The sequence below is a fragment of the Scyliorhinus torazame genome, chromosome 19, assembly GCF_047496885.1.
Source record: "Scyliorhinus torazame isolate Kashiwa2021f chromosome 19, sScyTor2.1, whole genome shotgun sequence".
Lineage (NCBI taxonomy): Eukaryota > Metazoa > Chordata > Chondrichthyes > Carcharhiniformes > Scyliorhinidae > Scyliorhinus > Scyliorhinus torazame.
The window spans coordinates 87,918,870-87,936,500 of record NC_092725.1 but is presented as its reverse complement, the minus strand read 5'-3'; the positions used below and the strand labels follow the sequence as shown (position 1 = coordinate 87,936,500).

Below are 17,631 nucleotides of genomic sequence, written 5' to 3'. Positions count from 1 at the left end.
TGCCTACATAACAATTCTGGTGCACTCCTAGTAAGCAGCCTAACCTCAACTGCCCCTATATCCAGAACTGTGTTGCTTGCCCATCACCATATTGGCTGCTGATCCATATTGGGGCATCCCAGTTGAGTTTGATTCCATTTTCTGCAGATGTGACAGGATAGCATAGGCAACCTTGCTAATGATTCCCATCTTCACCCCATGGTTCACAGGGGGCATCACTGTTGCCCATCCCTAATTGCCCTTGAGTTAAATGGCCTGCTAGATTTTTTTCAGAAGGCAGTTAAGAGAACCACATTGCTGTGGGTCTGGAGTATTATGCAGACCAAACTGGGTATGGATGGCAGATTCCTTCTCTGAAGGACATCAGTGAACCGATGGATTTTTACAATAATCTATTATAATTTCATGGTCACGTTCACTGAGACAGTAAACAATTACAGATCGTGTTAATCAAATTCATTTAAACTAATGGGTTTTAAATTTAGAGTACCCAATTATTATTTATTTATTTTCCAATTAAGGGACAATTTAGCATGGCCAATCCACCTAACCTGCACATCTTTGGGTTGTGGGGGTGAAACCCTCACAGACAAGGGGGGAATGTGCAAACTCCACATGGACAGTGACCCAGGGCTGGGATTCGAACCCGGGCCCTCGGCGCCGCAGTTCCATATGCCGCTCTAACTAATGGGATCTGATCCCATGTCCCTGGAGCATTAGTCTGGTCCTCTGGGTAACTTGTTCAGTGACATTACCATTATCCGTATGATATCCCTCACCCAAATTGGATGAGCCAACTCCTTTTCTTGTAGCTTTGGAAGCTTTTAGAGTACAGTTTGAGATTTCACCCTCCAATATCTTGCCCAAAGGATTGTACATCAATTGTTGACCAGCTATTTTGTCGCTATGGCTATTGCAGCTTCGTCCAATCCCATTCTGTTGTAAAATTCTAACATCTGCTCTTCTATTGGGGTGAAATGGACAAAGCAGCATAAAAGAATCCATTGTATGTAATGGCTTTATATTCTTTTGAAACAATGATAATCAAAATTAACCTAAATTAGATTAAGCAAAATGGGGGTTATTTCCCCTTTATAAACAAGAATTAAATAAAGTTAAAAACATTTTTTTTAGAGTACCCAATTCATTTTTTCCAATTAAGGGGCAATTTAGCATAGCCAATCCACCTACCCTGCACATCTTTGGGTTGTGGGGGTGAAACCCACGCAAACACGGGGAGGATGTGCAAACTCCACATGCACAGTGACCCAGAGCCGGTATAGAACCTGGGACCTCAGTGCCGTGAGACTGCAGTGCTACCACTGCGCCACCGTGCTGCCCAGAATTTAACAAGTTAACCAAATAAAATTAACCAAAATGAAGATAGCTGTTGAAAATTGAAATGTGATACTTTTTTAAAATTTGCACATTGAGGGAACATTTTATACTGAATGCTGCCCCCGCGCTATTCTCCTTTTTGTAATTTTTTTGATATTTTTGGTCTGCTTGTTTCAATTTAAAAATGATTTTATGCTAATCTTGGACTGTACCTTAAATAGGAGCTGAAGGGGCTTAGAGAGAAAATTTGTGAGTTGGAGATAATCAAAGAAACATAATCCTTCACCCCTAATGACTTAAAGAGAAACCGGTGAAGGAACTAAATTCATCGATAATTAGAGATGCCAGTTGCTGTATGGATCATAAAACTGTAAACAGAAATGATTAATTGTGGTCTGAATTTTTTTTCTGTGGCATCATACCAAGTATTAAGAATCCAGTGGAAAAAAAGCATTGGGGTTTTGTGTATTTCAATCTAATCAGCATAGCTATATAAAGGATAAGAGTGCTATGAATTCACAGGAAAATATAGACAGTACTGCTTGGCTGTTTTTTTGCACATTTGCTATCCTATGGTCCAGTTGCTGGGAGGAGTGTACATTGGCTCGTCCTGTTCACAGGGACCAGCATTTTCCCTTTAGTTGCTCACTCAGTTATTAGTAGCCTCGCGGTATCAATTGCAACAGCCTCCACCTGAGCAGCACAGTGATTTCAGTTTATGGGAAGACCCTTCTGACTTAGTACAACCACAACATGAAGGAAGAGAGTCTGATACGCCGCAGGTTTTCCTTGTGTGCTGGGCTACCAAGTGTGTTATCATCTCGAGTTGATGGACGAAAACTCATGAGAAATGCCTCTTTTGGTGGCTACAATGACAATAAAATTCCTCCAATATTGTCAGGTTTGTAGTATTTCTCTTCTAGCTTCAAAACTAGAAGTGTCTTGAATAATGATGTAAAAGCATAAAAAGGTCAAAAAGCATAATGAGGTTATAGCTGAGAGGGCAGTTACTTATTCTTTTTAGATTAAGTGCAGAATAATGTAATATGTATGAAAACTAAAATGTAACTCTATTCCCAGTTTGACTTGAATTATTCAAGAATTATTCTCCTTGTAGAATTATTTAATGGTTTATTTTAGTCAGCATGGAACATTTGAGGCACTGGCAACACACTTGCTATCTACCTAAAAATGAGAGAAACATTTAAGGAAATGTTTATTAATTTGAATGGGTGTTCCTTTCAGCAGTTACAGTGGACTAAATGACAGAGCAAGTTGAAAGTGCTATGCTTAATCTAGTTTCAATGGCGGGCTTTTCCATTTCTGCCCTGCACTCAGAAAGTAAGCAGAAATAGACTCCAGTTTGCAAAACCCATGGAAAATGGGGCCCAGGTGATGCCAGACCTTAAGTAATTTGTTTATAATTTTACTGGCAGCTGGTTGTGATACAACTATCTCCTTGAATGATAGCTTCAAAACTGACTATAATTAGCTGGCAGTAGTTTCTCATGACTGGATGATTTGAGATAAAATTATTTAGGCAGGCTCTTGTAAGTTTTTTTTAAAAAGCAGTAACCTAGCACTGAACTTCATAATAGACACACAAGGGAGGGAAGAATTTTAATTTAACTTACAGGATATCTGAGAAACTTAACAGATATTTACAGGACTACCAGTATTACTGTTTTCATTTTTGGAATACTATATATTCACACTAAAGTCTATTTATTAGGTGCAATCTGACATATTTAACTTTTTAAACTTCTGTAATTTGTATATTACTTTTTGTACACTATTTGAAACCTTTCATCAACACTAACCTGAATAAAACTAATTCTGTAGAGTTCTGAAGAGCTGATTGCATTGAGCTACACATAATATGTCAAGTTGCTTTGATGAGTTGAGTGAAGAGAATGCTTTAGAATTTGGGGTTTTACATGGAAAGCACAACTGAAGGTTTTGATGCTGCTTTTCAAAGCAAGAAGTAGTAAGAGAAACTATTTAGGGAGGGAGTGCCAGCCGAGATGTACAGTCTCATGACACTGGTGGCCATGGAACTGAGGAAAGTGATGAAAAGGTGAAACTGGATGTCATCAGCATAAACGTAGCCAACAGCCACTTAATTTCTCCGGGGCAGCATTAGGGGAACCCCAGCAATGGCCATGTCCAGACAGGAGAGAAACACCGGGATGGGTGGCTTTATCAGGGCAATGGAAAATAGAACAAACCACAGATTTATTTTCAAAAAGGAAGGATGCTGAAAAGATAATTCATGTTTATTTGAAGTTAATTTCCGAATGCTTGTATCAGTGGACCATTTGAAATGCTATTGAACTAAATTATCAGTTGCTTTTGTGTGATACTAGGCTGACGAGACATTGCGGGCATTGAGTACACGAGTTTGTCTTTGTGTTGGAAATGCCTGCTTATTTAAATATCAATAACTTTTTATTTGCACGAACCAAATTCATAATTAGTGATTTTTAATTTGGAAACTGCCAGCATTAGAAAAATAAATTTGTGTTTGTCTCATTCAGTTCTTTCACTTAATTATTTGTGAATACATCTGAAAGTATTTAATTTGGAAGTGGGGGTAACTATATGCCCAATCACTGAACAGTGGTCAAAAGTGTGGGAACTGTGCCAATTTTTCTCTCTAGCTTCCCCTCCCCCATGATTTGCTTTGAGGAAATGGTAGATCTCCACTTGATAAGATCAACAAACTGAGGACAATTTAAGGTAGATATATGATCTGTAATGAGTATTGCAATGGAATGGGCCTTGTATTCACTGGGACATGTTGTACTTAAAAAAAATAATTTTCCTAATCTATTTTCTGATTATTTATGGTGAATGACTAACAGGTGAATCGCGGGACAGCGATTACTGAAAATAGATGTGTACATTACAGTTTACCACACAGCATTGACTGCATAATCGAGCCTTTGATAATATATGCATCTATTTATATGTGGGAGTATGTTACAGAGCAGGATGATTTACATTCTGGAGTTTACAATAATTAACTTTAAATTTGAATCTGCTAAGTGAAAATCTTGAACTGGATGTCTGCTGATGACGTGAAAGATGTAGGCACCACATTGAGAGAAATTGCTGAACCCTGTTTACACATCTATTTTCAGTAATCGCTGTCCTGCGATTCACCTGTTAGTCATTCACCATAAATGTTGTTTGGGGCTGAAAGCCAGAAGGTTATCCCAAGGTGCTGAATGTACTCTTAAAAGTAGAGTGCAAGTAAATGTGATAAATTAGCCATCATCTTCAACAACTATCTTTTGAAATTGTCTTATATTCTAATATTAATGAACAACCTTTTTTCTTAGGTTTCGACAAAGGTAGAGATGACGTGTCCCTCTCAAAGGACGATGCTACACACACAATATCAAAAAGCAAGGTATATTAGATATTTATTTTTCTATGTCCTATCACTGTGCCTCTGCAGGGTTGAGCCTAATTTATTTCAATTGAAGAAGTTTTCTAACTATTAATTTCATTGATATGAGACTGGTTGTATGTACTTATTGCAATGTCTATTGATCTTCAGTTTAAACTGTTCTCCGATACCAGCTAACTAACGATGTAGAAGGTGATGAATCTAAAATAACGAGCAAAGAAGGGTGAATGATCCAGATGTATTGCCTTACTTTTGTAGAATAAAGTGTTGTTGCTAACATTGCCTTAGTTTAATTGCTCTGTTTTATTACCTTTGCTCTTGAGTCGCCAGGTAACTTTATGATACCGCCACGTGGTTCAAGTCCGAGTAATGATCAATAATCCAATACACCGATTAGTAAGGTTTAAATCAAAGCACATTTATTATACACCGTAATCGCTACTCATGCATAAATTCTACGTCTAAGCTACTTCTACAACTAACAGGCCTATACTTAACTTGGACTGGCCCACCAGGTCAGTGAAACAAATGGCCTTTCGTTCGGGTTCTGAGCCTGCGGGATTCGAAATTGGTACAGATTGGTAGCTAGGGGCGCCTATCTCGTAGCGAGCGTTGAATTCAAACTTACGATTCGATCTTCACTGCTCCGGTCACGGTCAATGTTGGTTCGTTGTTGCTGGGTGACCCGGGCGGGACTAAGAGCTCGAAGAGGTGGAGAGGATGAGAAGAGATCGTTTTGAACTTGGAGCTCAATTCTTATAGTCCCCAGGGGCTTCCCGCCTTTCGGGGCGGCCCCTGTACCTGGTACCAAATGATTGGACTTTGTCCCAATCACTTGGTTCGATTTTCTCCAATGCTGGAGCGGTTCCCTGATCGATGGGTGGTCTTGAGGTGCTCGTTCACCTCCTTTTGTGTAGGCTTCTGCTGGCGCCGAAGAGTCTGGTCTTGCTTTGTGTGTCTAAATGTTGCTTATTGTTCCTGGGGATTGCTCATTAGTATGCAGATGGCTGTTGTTTTGTTATGCTGATGGTTGCTGGTATCGATAGTGTCTGTCCTTTCCAGAGGTAAATACACAGCCAACCTGCAGCTGCTCGTTTTTGTCTTGTTTGCTGACTTTCCCATCAGCCTTTCCCGTTCGCCATTTTGGATCAGGAGTTGGCCATTTTAAGTGGCTACAGTGTTAATACTAGATCAGGTTCATTCTCAATCCGCCAAATGCCAAGGTTTTGAACAACAACTCAACCTCTGGGTAACTCAAAACGAATTTGACCATTTCCATTCTTTTTGTGTTTGTGCCTTGCTTGATTTTTACTTGTAGCCCTTTCATTTGTTGGATACAGATGGGCCTCTACTTTTCAGCAGCTGCCATGGCGAGAACAATGCAGCAACAGAGAACTGGGCTTCAAAGGGAAACAATTTAGACTTCTTCTGGAAATTGTGAATATCAGATCAGATTAGCATCAGTTGAATAATATCCTGAAGCCACACATTAGGAAGTGTCCAGTGGGAGAAGTCTTAGAAGGTTCCTGATGATGTGTCAACAGCCCAACAGGTGCCTCCAGCTTCAGAAGACAATAAGCCAGAATCGTTTCTGATCCTTATCTGTGCACAAGAATGAGAAGGGATTTTTCTCAGTAGTTTGAGAGGCAACCTAGAACTGTTGGAGTTCTGAAAGTTGATACTAACAATTCTGCTGACCTCGCGGAAGTTTGATCACGAGAAAATATAATGCTCAACGGTTATCTGATTATTATCACTTTGCAGTTTGTGGAACTTCAGAACAGAACTCCTCAAAAGTATATAATTGGCTGTGAATGCATTGGAGCTTCATATTGTTGTGCATAACACAACATACATGAAAGTCCTAATGAAACATTTCCATGTGTTGATTTCTGGAAGTGCACTTCAACCATGTCGGATGTTGCACTCTTTTGTGAGGGTTGCAAAGAATCCAGCACAAGTTGAAGGATAGAAATAAATAACATTTATTTACAATACCATATATAATATATATATATATATATACACATACACACACAACAGCAGCAGCAACTCCCTTGCTGCTCGCTCCTCTCTAGCTGGTTCCAAACTGGCCTGCTCTATTTATGCAGGGAATCTGCTAATGATTTCTCCGCCCCCCCCCCTCATTGGGGAACCTCATACTCCCTAAGGATTGTGGGATTGCCATTAGCCCCCAGCCAGTGGTAAGCAGGCAGGTGATAACATCCCCCACCCCCCAAAGTCCAAGGCGGAGAAATGTCAGATGGAGTTCAATCCGGGCAAATGCGAGGTGATGCATTTTGGAAGATCCAATTCAAGAGCGAACTATATGGTAAATGGCTGGGGAAAATTGATGTACAGAGAGATCTGGGTGTTCAGGTTCATTGTACCTTGAAGGTGGCTGTGCAGGTCGATAGTGGTTAAGAAGGCATACGGCGACTTCCGGGTGCGGCGATGACCAGCTAAGTCGCACGTTTCGGCACCTCCCGTTTTGGACTTTTGGGCTCTTATTAAGAGCCCCAACGGCAATTTTTAACGGCCAAAATCATTGTGCGGTGAAATAGGAGGGAATCCCCCCCCGGATAAATATGGATAAAGGAGAGGATAGTGGCCGGATTGCAGTGGATCCACTGGAGCAGCGGCAAGGAAGGGAAGCTCGAAGCAAGATGGCGTTGGAAGGTGGCTGTTCGATATGGGGCCCGGAGCAACAAGAGTTCCTGCGGCGCTGTGTGGAAGAGCTGAAGAAGGAGGTGTTGGCCCCGATGCTACAGGCGATTGAAGGGCTAAAGGAGGCGCAGAGGACCCAGGAGTTGGAGCTTCGGGTCGTGAAGGCAAAGGCTGCGGAGAATGAGGATGAAATACAGGGCCTGGTGGTAAAGACAGAGACGCACGAGGCACAGCACAAAAGGTGTGTGGAGAGGTTGAAAGCCCTGGAGAATAACTCGAGGAGGAAGAATTTAAGAGTCTTGGGTCTTCCCGAAGGCACAGAGGGGGCGGACGTCGGGGCATATGTGAGTACGATGCTTCACTCGCTAATGGGATTGGAGGCCCCGACGGGCCCTTTTGGAGGTGGAGGGAGCTTACCGAGTTCTGGCGCGAAGACCCAGGGCAGGAGAAATACCTCGAGCCATAGTGGTAAGGTTTCACCGCTATAATGACAGAGAGACAGTCCTCAGATGGGCGAAGAAAACTCGGAGCTGTAGGTGGGAGAACGCGGTGATCCGCGTATACCAGGATTGGAGTGCGGAGGTGGCGAGAAGGAGGGCAAGTTTTAATCGGGCTAAGGCGGTGCTTCACAAAAAGAAGTTCCAGTTTGGAATGTTGCAACCAGCGAGATTGTGGGTCACACACCAAGGGAAGCACCACTACTTTGAGACGGCAGAAGAGGCGTGGACATTCATTGTGGACGAGAAGCTGGAATAGTCTGGCGAGAGAAAAAGCTTCTGTAATAAAGTGGTGGGGTGATTATGTGGGACGAGGAAGGGGAAGGGGGGGGGAATTTTTTCAATTTTTAAATTTTGTAACTTTTCTCTTTTCCCCTCGAGGGGGGGGCGGGGGGAGTATGGGGAACTGTGGGCGCCGGTGGGAAGGGAAGGAGAAGGGAACTGCGCCATTAGGGGCGGGGCCGAGTGGGAAACGCGGGCTTTGCTCCCGCGCTATGGTAATTGTGGCGGGGACGCAGGAAGGAGGGGGCCTCGCACAATGAGGGGCCGAGGACAAACTGGGGAAGCCGAGGTCAGCCAGAGTTCGCTGACTTCTGGGAGCAACATGGGGGGTGCAACTACGCTAGAAAGGGATCTAGCGGAGGGGGGTGGGGAGTTAATTGGGTTGCTGCTGCTAAGGGGAAGGGGGAGCTGTTATGGGGCGGGGTGGTCGGGACGGGAGAGCACCGTCGGTGGGATATACGGGTACATGGGAACCGGGTGAGGAGCTGGGTTAGAAAAGGGGATGGCTAGTCGACATGGGGGGGGGGGGGGGGGGGGGGGGTGAATTCCCAAATGTGAGAGGGGTGAATGGGCCGATTAAAAGAGCACGGGTACTCGCACACCTAAAGAACTTAAAGGCAGATGTGGTCATGTTGCAAGAGACGCACTTGAAACTGGCAGATCAGGTCAGACTACGTAAAGGATGGGTGGGGCAGGTGTTCCATTCGGGCTTAGATGCGAAGAATAGGGGGGTGGCTAACTTAGTGGGGAAACGGGTACAGTTTGAGGCAAAGACCATAGTGGCGGACAGTGGGGGTAGATACGTGATGGTGAGTGGCAGATTGCAAGGGGAGGCGGTGGTTCTGGTGAACGTATACGCCCCGAACTGGGATGATGCAAACTTCATGAAGCGTATGCTGGGGCGTATCCCGGACCTGGAGGCGGGAAAGCTGGTAATGGGGGGAGACTTCAATACGGTGCTTGATCCAGGGCTCCACATTGGGTAGAGCTGGAGATAGGAGAGGAAAAGGAGCAGCACCCACTCTGGAGATTGGATATGGGGTTGTTGGCGGATGAGGGGGTATGTCTAAGGGTGAGGGGGTGTATCAAAAGGTACCTGGAGCTTAATGATAACGGAGAGGTCCAGGTGGGAGTGGTCTGGGAGGCGCTGAAAGCGGTGGTCAGAGGGGAACTGATATCCATAAGGGCCCATAAAGGGAAGCAAAAGAGCAAAGAAAGGGAGCGACTGTTGAGAGAACTTCTGAGGGTAGACAGGCAATATGCAGAGGCTCCGGAGGAGGGACTGTACAGGGAAAGACAAAGGCTACATATGGAATTTGACCTGCTGACCATGGGCAAGGCAGAAGCACAATGGAGGAGGGCACAGGGAGTACAGTATGAGCATGGAGAGAAGACGAGCCGGTTACTGGCCCAACGACTGAGGAAGAGGGGAGCGGCGAGGAAGATAGGTGGGGTGAGGGATGAGGAAGGTGAGATGGAACGGGGAGCGGAGAGGGTGAATGGGGTGTTTAAGGCGTTCTACGAGAGGCTCTATAAGGCTCAGCTCCCGGAAGGGAAGGAGGGAATGATGCATTTCCTAGATCGGCTGGAATTCCCGAAGGTGGAGGAGCAGGAGAGGGCGGGACTGGGATCACAGATTGAGGTGGAGGAGTGGTAAAGGGGATTGGGAGCATGCAGGCGGGGAAGGCCCCGGGACCGGATGGGTTCCCGGTGGAATTTTATAGGAAATACATGGACCTACTGGCCCCGCTTTTGACAAGAACCTTTAGTGAGGCCAGGGAAAGGGGGAAGTTGCCCCCGACTATGTCGGAGGTGACGATAGCGTTACTCTTAAAGAAGGAAAAAGACCCGCTGCAGTGCGGGTCTTACAGGCCCATTTCCCTCCTGAACGTGGATGCTAAGCTCCTGGCCAAGGTGATGGCGACAAGGATAGAGGATTGTGTCCCGGGGGTGGTCCACGAGGATCAAACTGGGTTCGTTGAGGGGAGACAGCTGAACACGAATATACGGAGGCTGCTAGGGGTGATGATGATTCCCCCGCCGGAGGGGGAGGTGGAGATAGTGGTGGCGATGGACGCTGAGAAAGCATTTGACGGAGTGGAGTGGGACTACCTATGGGAAGTGTTGAGGAGATTTAGTTTTGGAGTGGGGTTTATTGGATGGGTACAGCTGCTATATAGGGCCCCGGTGGCAAGTATGATCACGAACAGGCAGAGGTCCGACTACTTCCATATTTATAGAGGGACAAGACAGGGGTGTCCCCTGTCCCCGTTACTGTTTGCATTGGCAATTGAGCCGCTGGCCATAGCACTGAGGGGCTCTAGGAAGTGGAGGGGAGTACTCAGGGGAGGAGAAGAACACCGGGTATCATTGTATGCAGATGATCTATTGCTGTATGTTGCGGACCCAGTGGAGGGGATGCCTGAGATAATGCAGACACTCGGAGTTTGGGGAATTTTCGGGGTACAAATTGAATATGGGGAAGAGTGAGTTGTTCGTGGTGCATCCGGGGGAGCAGAGCAGGGGAATAGATGATTTACCGCTGAGGAGGGTAATAAGAGATTTCCGCTACTTAGGGATCCAGATAGCCAGGAGCTGGGGAACCCTACATAGGCTTAATTTAACAAGATTGGTGGAACAGATGGAGAAGGATTTTAAGAGATGGGACATGGTGTCCCTGTCACTGGTGGGTAGGGTGCAGGCGGTCAAAATGGTAGTCCTCCCGAGATTTCTTTTTGTGTTCCAGTGCCTCCCGGTGATGGTTACGAGGGCTTTTTTCAAAAAAATTGAGAAGAGTGTTATGAGCTTTGTGTGGGCTGGGAAGACCCCGAGAGTGAGGAGGGGGTATTTGCAGCGTAGCAGGGATAGGGAGGGACTGGCACTGCCGAGCTTAAGTGATTATTATTGGGCCGCCAATATCTCAGTGGTGTGTAAGTGGATGGGAGAAGGGGAGGGAGCGGCGTGGAAGAGACTGGAAATGGCGTCCTGTAAAGGAACCAGCCTACAAGCATTGGCGACGGCGCCGTTGCCGTTCTCCCCGAAGAAATACACCACAAGTCCAGTGGTGGTGGCAACGCTGAAAATTTGGGGGCAGTGGAGACGGCACAAGGGAATGACGGGAGCCTCGGTGCGGTCCCCGATAAGGAATAATCATAAGTTTGTCCCGGGGAGAATAGATGGGGGATTTAGAACATGGCAGAGAGCAGGGATTGTGCAACTGAGGGATCTGTTCCTAGACGGGACGTTTGCGAGTCTGGGAGTGCTGACGGAAAAATACGGGTTGCCCCAGGGGAATGCATTTCGGTATATGAAATTGAGGGCTTTTGTGAGGCAACAGGTGAGGGAATTTCCGCAGCTCCCGACGCAGGAGATTCAGGATAGAGTGATTTTGGGGACATGGGTGGGGGATGGTAGGGTGTCAGATACATACAGGGAAATGAGAGACGAGGGGGAGATCATGGTGGATGAGCTGAAGGGAAAATGGGAAGAAGAGCTGGGGGAAGAGATCGAAGAGGGGCTGTGGGCAGATGCCCTACGCAGGGTGAACTCTTCGTCCTCGTGTGCCAGGCTTAGCCTGACACAATTCAAGGTCTTGCACAGGGCGCACATGACCGGAGCAAGGCTCAGTAAATTTTTCGGGGTAGAGGATAGGTGCGGGAGATGCGCGAGAAGCCCAGCGAACCACACGCACATGGTTTGGTCATGCTCGGCACTGCATGGGTTCTGGGTGGGGGTGGCAAATGTGCTTTCGAAGGTGGTGGGGGTCCGGGTCAAGCCAAGCTGGGGGTTGGCTATATTCGGGGTTGCAGAAGAGCCGGGAGTGCAGGAGGCGAGAGAGGCTGATGTTTTGGCCTTTGCATCCCTAGTAGCCCGGCGAAGGATATTGTTAATGTGGAAGGAAGCTAAACCCCCGGGCGTGGAGACCTGGATAAACGACATGGCAGGGTTTATAAAGCTGGAACGGATAAAGTTCGCATTAAGAGGTTTGGCTCAAGGGTTCACCAGGCGGTGGCAACCGTTCATTGACTATCTCGCAGAACGATAAAGGAACTGGGAAAGTAGCAGCAGCAACCCAGGGGAGGTGGGTGGGTGGGGGGGGGGGGGGGGGGGAGGGTGAGGGGGAGGGGGGGTCCTCGGGGGTGTTTTTGTATGGATATTTTTACTTGGATATGTATATTGGCTTGTTTGACTTTATTATTTGGGAGAGTTAATATTTTGTTATGGCAGTGCCATTTCGTTTATATATTATTTATTTGTTAAAAAATGGTCACTATTATTTAGATTGTTTTATTGTTGTAAAAAGGGAAACATTTTTGTACTGTTTTGTTTGGCCGAAGGAAAACATTTTTTGAATAAAATATTTTTTTTTTTTAAAAAGAAGGCATACGGCATGCTTTCCTTCATCGGAAGGGGTATTGAGTACAAGAGTTTGCAGGTCATGTTACAGTTGTATAAGACTTTGGTTCGGCCACATTTGGAATACTGCGTACAGTTCTGGTCGCCACATTACGAAAAGGATGTGGATGCTTTGGAGAAGGTGCAGAGGAGGTTCATCAGGATGTTGCCTGGTATGGAGGGCGCTAGCTATGAAGAGAGATTGAGTAGATTAGGATTATTTTCATTAGAAAGACGGAGGTTGAGGGGGGGAACCTCATTGAGGTCTACAAAATCATGAGAGGTATAGACAGGGTGGATAGCAAGAAGCTATCCCAGTGATGTATGGGTGTGCCGGTGGCCGGCGGAAGCTTCTGATGCTCCTGGCAAATGGAGCAGTTTTGGGCCACCACCTCAATTTCGGTGTTGAGGCCTGGCCACCGGGCCAACATTTTCATTTTGGTCACACCCAGATGCCCATTGTGCAAGTCCCTTAGTATCAGCTCCTGTCCTTTTTCCAGAACAATCACACCCGCCCCCCACAAGAGGATACCGTCTTCCATGCTAAATTCTGACAGCTTGGAGGAAAATGCCCGCAACTCGCCTGGGAGCTGTCTATGCTGCCCACCATACAGGACTATGTGCCAAACCTTTGACTGTACTGGCTCCGTCTGTGTCTACTCACGGATCTGTGATGCCGTGACAGGCAAGGAGTCAATAAAATTTAGGGTTGCAACCTTCTCACCGGTCGTGGGGGTCGACATGGGGCCGGTCGATAAAGGCAATCGGCTCAATGCGTCGGCATTCGCTATCTGGGTTCCTGGTTTGTGCTCCAGAGAATACTCGTAGGCAGTGAGCAACAAAGCCCAGCGCTGGATCCGTGCGGAAGCAATGGGCAGTATTGGCTTATCCTCTCGGAAAAATCCCAGCAGAGACTTATGATCAGTCACGATAGTGAAGTGGCGGCCATGCACATACTGGTGGAAACGTTTCACCGCAAAGACCACCGCCAGGCCCTCCTCGATCTGCACGTACTTCTTTTCCGCTGCAGTCAATGTGTGGGAGGCGAAAACTATCGGCCGCTCGGCCCCGTTCTCCATCTTGTGGGACAGGACGACCCCAATACCATACAGGGATGTATCTCACGTGATGAGCAAAGGCCTTCCAGGATCATAGTGGGTTAGTAACCCAGACGACGACAATTGTTGTTTTACCTGCTGGAAAGCAGTTTCTTGCGGCTGACCCCAAACCCAGGTGTGATTCTTCTTTAGCAGAAGGTGCAACAGGGCCAGCGTAGTTGCCAGATTGGGAGGGAACTTCCCGTAATAGTTTGCGAGGCCGAGAAAAGAACGAAGGTGCGAAGTACCAGTCGGGGCGGGGGCCTGTTGAATTGCACTCATCTTCTCTGCAACGGGGTGCAAACCTTCGCGGTCCATCCGATAACCTAGGTAGACTACTTCCTTCACCTGAAAGATGCACTTTGTACGACGTAAACAGACTCCAGCCTCTGAAAAGCATCTAAGGACAGCCTCCAAATTTTCCAAATGTTCCTGCACCGACGTCCCTGTCATCAAAATGTCGTCTAAGTAGACCACGACACGCGGTAAACCTCTCAAGATGCCCTCCATGACTCGTTGAAAAATAGTGCAGGCAGAGGATACCCCAAAGGGCAACCGTGTACATTCATACAGCCCCCTGTGTGTATTAATAGTTACACATGGCCGGGAGGCAGGGTCCAGCTCCAACTGTAGGAAGGCGTGACTCGTATCTAATTTTGTGAACGAGAGTTTGCCTGCAATCTTCGCAAAGAGATCCTCTATGCGAGGCATTGGATATCGGTCGAGCCAGGAAGCCATATTCATGAAGTTTATAGTCGCCGCACAAGCGAACTGTGGCATCTGGCTTCATTACAGGTACAATTGGTGCTGCCCAGTCAGCGAAACGGACAGGCCTGATAATACCCAAGGACTCCAAACGAGTGAGCTCCCCTTCTACCTTCTCGAGCAAGGCGTAAGGCACTGGGCGTGCCCGGAAATAGCGGGGCATTGCTCCTGGTTCGACTTGGATACAGGCTGCGGCCCCTTTTATTTTCCCCAAACTGGGCTTGAATACATCTGGGTACCGTTCTAGTACCTCCATCAACCCTCCAGAACCTGTTTGGAGGAAGTGCTGCCACTGCAGCCGCAAATGGCTCAGCCAGTCCCTACCCGACAGGCTGACCCCGTGGGCGTGCACTACGATTAGTGGGAAACGCCCCTCCTGGCGTCCATAAACAGCATGGGTCATAGTTCCTGCAATGTCCAATGGTTCCCCCATGTTGGTGGCCAACCTGGCCTGTGTGTCGGTTAATGTAAGGGTCTGTATACCCTGCTTGATGCGGTCGAATGTCCTCTGGGCAATCACAGAGACCACTGCGCCAGTGTCCAACTCCATCTCAAGTGGGTGACAATTGACCCGTACTGTCACCTTAATGGGGGCCACACTGGGAGCTGCCAGACAATGCAGCTGCAGGCTGTCATCCTCTGTCTCCACGTCCTCGCGAGTAGTCGTTGCAGGGTCATCCAAATGGAAGGTATGGCCCCTGGGCTGGCCCCAGTTTCTGTCATAATGACAGCGCCTCTGGCGTCCCCAGGACTGGCGTCCGCGACGTGGTCGGCGCCCACAAGTCCGACACTGACATGGCCCCTCATGCATTGGTTCTGGAGAAGGCTCCCTTCGGGGCGGAACGTCCGGCAACCACTGGCGTCGATCCGGATGCCGCCCCGCCCAAGGTACCACAGGGGTGCGGGGAGACGCTTTTGGACTGAAGGGGTTGAGCCCGAAGGCGTGCACCTCCATTTCCTGTAGCTCCTGCACTCCTTGTTCTGCGCTCTCTCGGGACAATACTATTTGAATGTCCTGTTGAAAAGTTAATGTTGGCTCAGCTAACAACTTTCTCTGGGTGGCCGCATTGTTAATATCTCAAATCAAACGGTCGCGTAACATTTCTGACAAGGTCTCACTATAGTCACAGTACTCCGCAATCCTGCATAGCCTGGATAGAAACTCTGCAAGGGATTCTCCTGGGGTCCTCTCAGCGGTATTAAACCGGTAATGCTGGACTATCGTGGGCGGGGTTGGCTTAAAACATTGCCCCACTAAGTTCACAAGTTCATCAAACGACATGGTGCCCGGCGCAGCTGGGTACGCAAGGCTCCTAATCACCCCAAACGTATGCGGGCTGCAGACGGTGAGCAAAATGACCACTTGGCGCTCATTTTCGGTGATGTTGTTTACCCGGAAATAGTAACGCATCCATTGTGCGTACTGGTTCCAACTTTTCAGCGCAGCATCAAAAACATCCAAACGTCCATTCAGAGGCATGGTGTAACAGAAAAAAACTTCCAACCTGTACCCAACAAAAATCCAGGGAGGTGGCTTCAGCAGCGTAGACAGCTATCCACTTTAACCCTCTTTGCCAGTTTTGTGAGGGCCAAGTAGAATCCAGCACGAGTTGAAGGATAGAAAGAAATAACGTTTATTTACAATAACTAACATATATATACAACAGCAGCAGCATCAACTTTCTTGCTGCTCACTCCTCTCTAGCTGGTTCCAAACTGGCCAGCTCTATTTATGCAGGGAATTTGCTAATGATTTCTCCGCCCCCTCATTGGGGAAGCCCATACTCCTCAAGGATTGTGGGATTGCCATTAATCCCCTAGCCAGTGGTAAGCAGGCAGGTTATAACACACTCTTACATTTTATTCACCATATTGAAGGATTCCTTCCTCACGCTGCCCCTATGTGGGACATGAAGTTGTTTGCTCTGGACAAGGTCATTTCAGGTCCTTTTGGACAAATGGATTTTCATCTACTTTATTTGAGTTTTTGGCCAATGCACCATTTCTAGTGGTTGAAGAAGTTGTGCACAGACTCAACAGAAAAAGATATATCGCTGCCTGATGGTCATATGTAACACTTTTCAATTTGCTGGAGTCTCTCAGGGAATCGAGGGATATTGGGGAGTGAGTGGAAAATTTTAGTTGGAGCCCAAGATCAGCCATGATAATATTGACTTGTGCAGCAGGCATGATGGGCCTAAGGGTCTCTTCCTAGTTCTTGTGTGAGTCACATGTAAAGCTAGTGAACTTCCAAAACTTACAAACATCCATCTCTACTTCTTTTACAATTCAGAGATGTATAATTTCTGATGCGGATTATCTGCCACATTGAACTTTTTGTAATCATTTATTTCCATGTGGGCTTTGATGCATCTCCACCTGCTGTGGCATACTTGCTAATGAATTGCCTGATCCAGACAGGTCTACAACTCTCGAGGCACCTTTGTCTTAAGATTCCTCACACTAATTCCAGATAATCTTCAAAACTAATTCCCTAATGTATTAACTAGTCCTGTTTGGACAAGCAGTACAAAGCTTACCAGTGCTTTTTAAAAATACTTTCACAAGATGTTGGTGTTGCTGGCTAAGCCAGCATTTGTTGCCCATCCCTATTTGCCCTTGAGAAGGTGGTGGTGAGCTGCTGCCTTGAACCACTGCAGCCCATCTGGTGTAGGTACTCCCACAATGCTGTGAGGAAGGGAGTTCCAGGAACGGCGATATATTTCCAAGTCAGGATGGTGAATGACTAGATGGTAGAGGTCATAGGTTTGCAAGATGTTATCGAAGGACCCATAATGAGTTGTGCAATTCATCTTGAAGATAGTACATGTTGCAGCCACAGTGCATCGGTGGTGGAGAGTGTCGATATTTAAGGTGGTGGATGGGGAGCCTGCTTTGCCCTGGATGGTGTCAAACCTCGAGTGTTGTTGGAGACGCACTTATCCAGCCAAGTGGGGAGTATTCCATCACACTCCTGAGTTGTGCCTTGTCGATGGTGGATAGGCTCTGCGAGTCAGGAGGGTGAGTTCCTTGCGATGGAATTACCAGCCTCTGACCTGCTCTTGTAGCTAACTGGCTAGTCCAGTTCAGTTTCTGGTCTATGGTAACCCTCCACAATGTTAATAGTCAGGGATTCACTGATGGTGATGCCATTGAATATCAAGGGCAGATGGTT

At 47.0% G+C, this 17,631-nt stretch overlaps 1 protein-coding gene across 3 annotated transcripts in view; it reads left to right on the top strand.

Moving 5' to 3' along the window:
- The window catches only part of osbpl8 (oxysterol binding protein-like 8), a 386,181-nt gene that overhangs the window by 214,476 nt on the left and 154,074 nt on the right, over positions 1 to 17,631 (top strand). For all 3 annotated transcript variants that reach the window (XM_072484706.1, XM_072484705.1, XM_072484707.1), the window contains one exon: positions 4,683 to 4,753. In XM_072484706.1, coding sequence (XP_072340807.1) covers positions 4,683 to 4,753 — 71 coding nt within the window. The remainder of the gene's footprint in view (positions 1 to 4,682; positions 4,754 to 17,631) is intronic.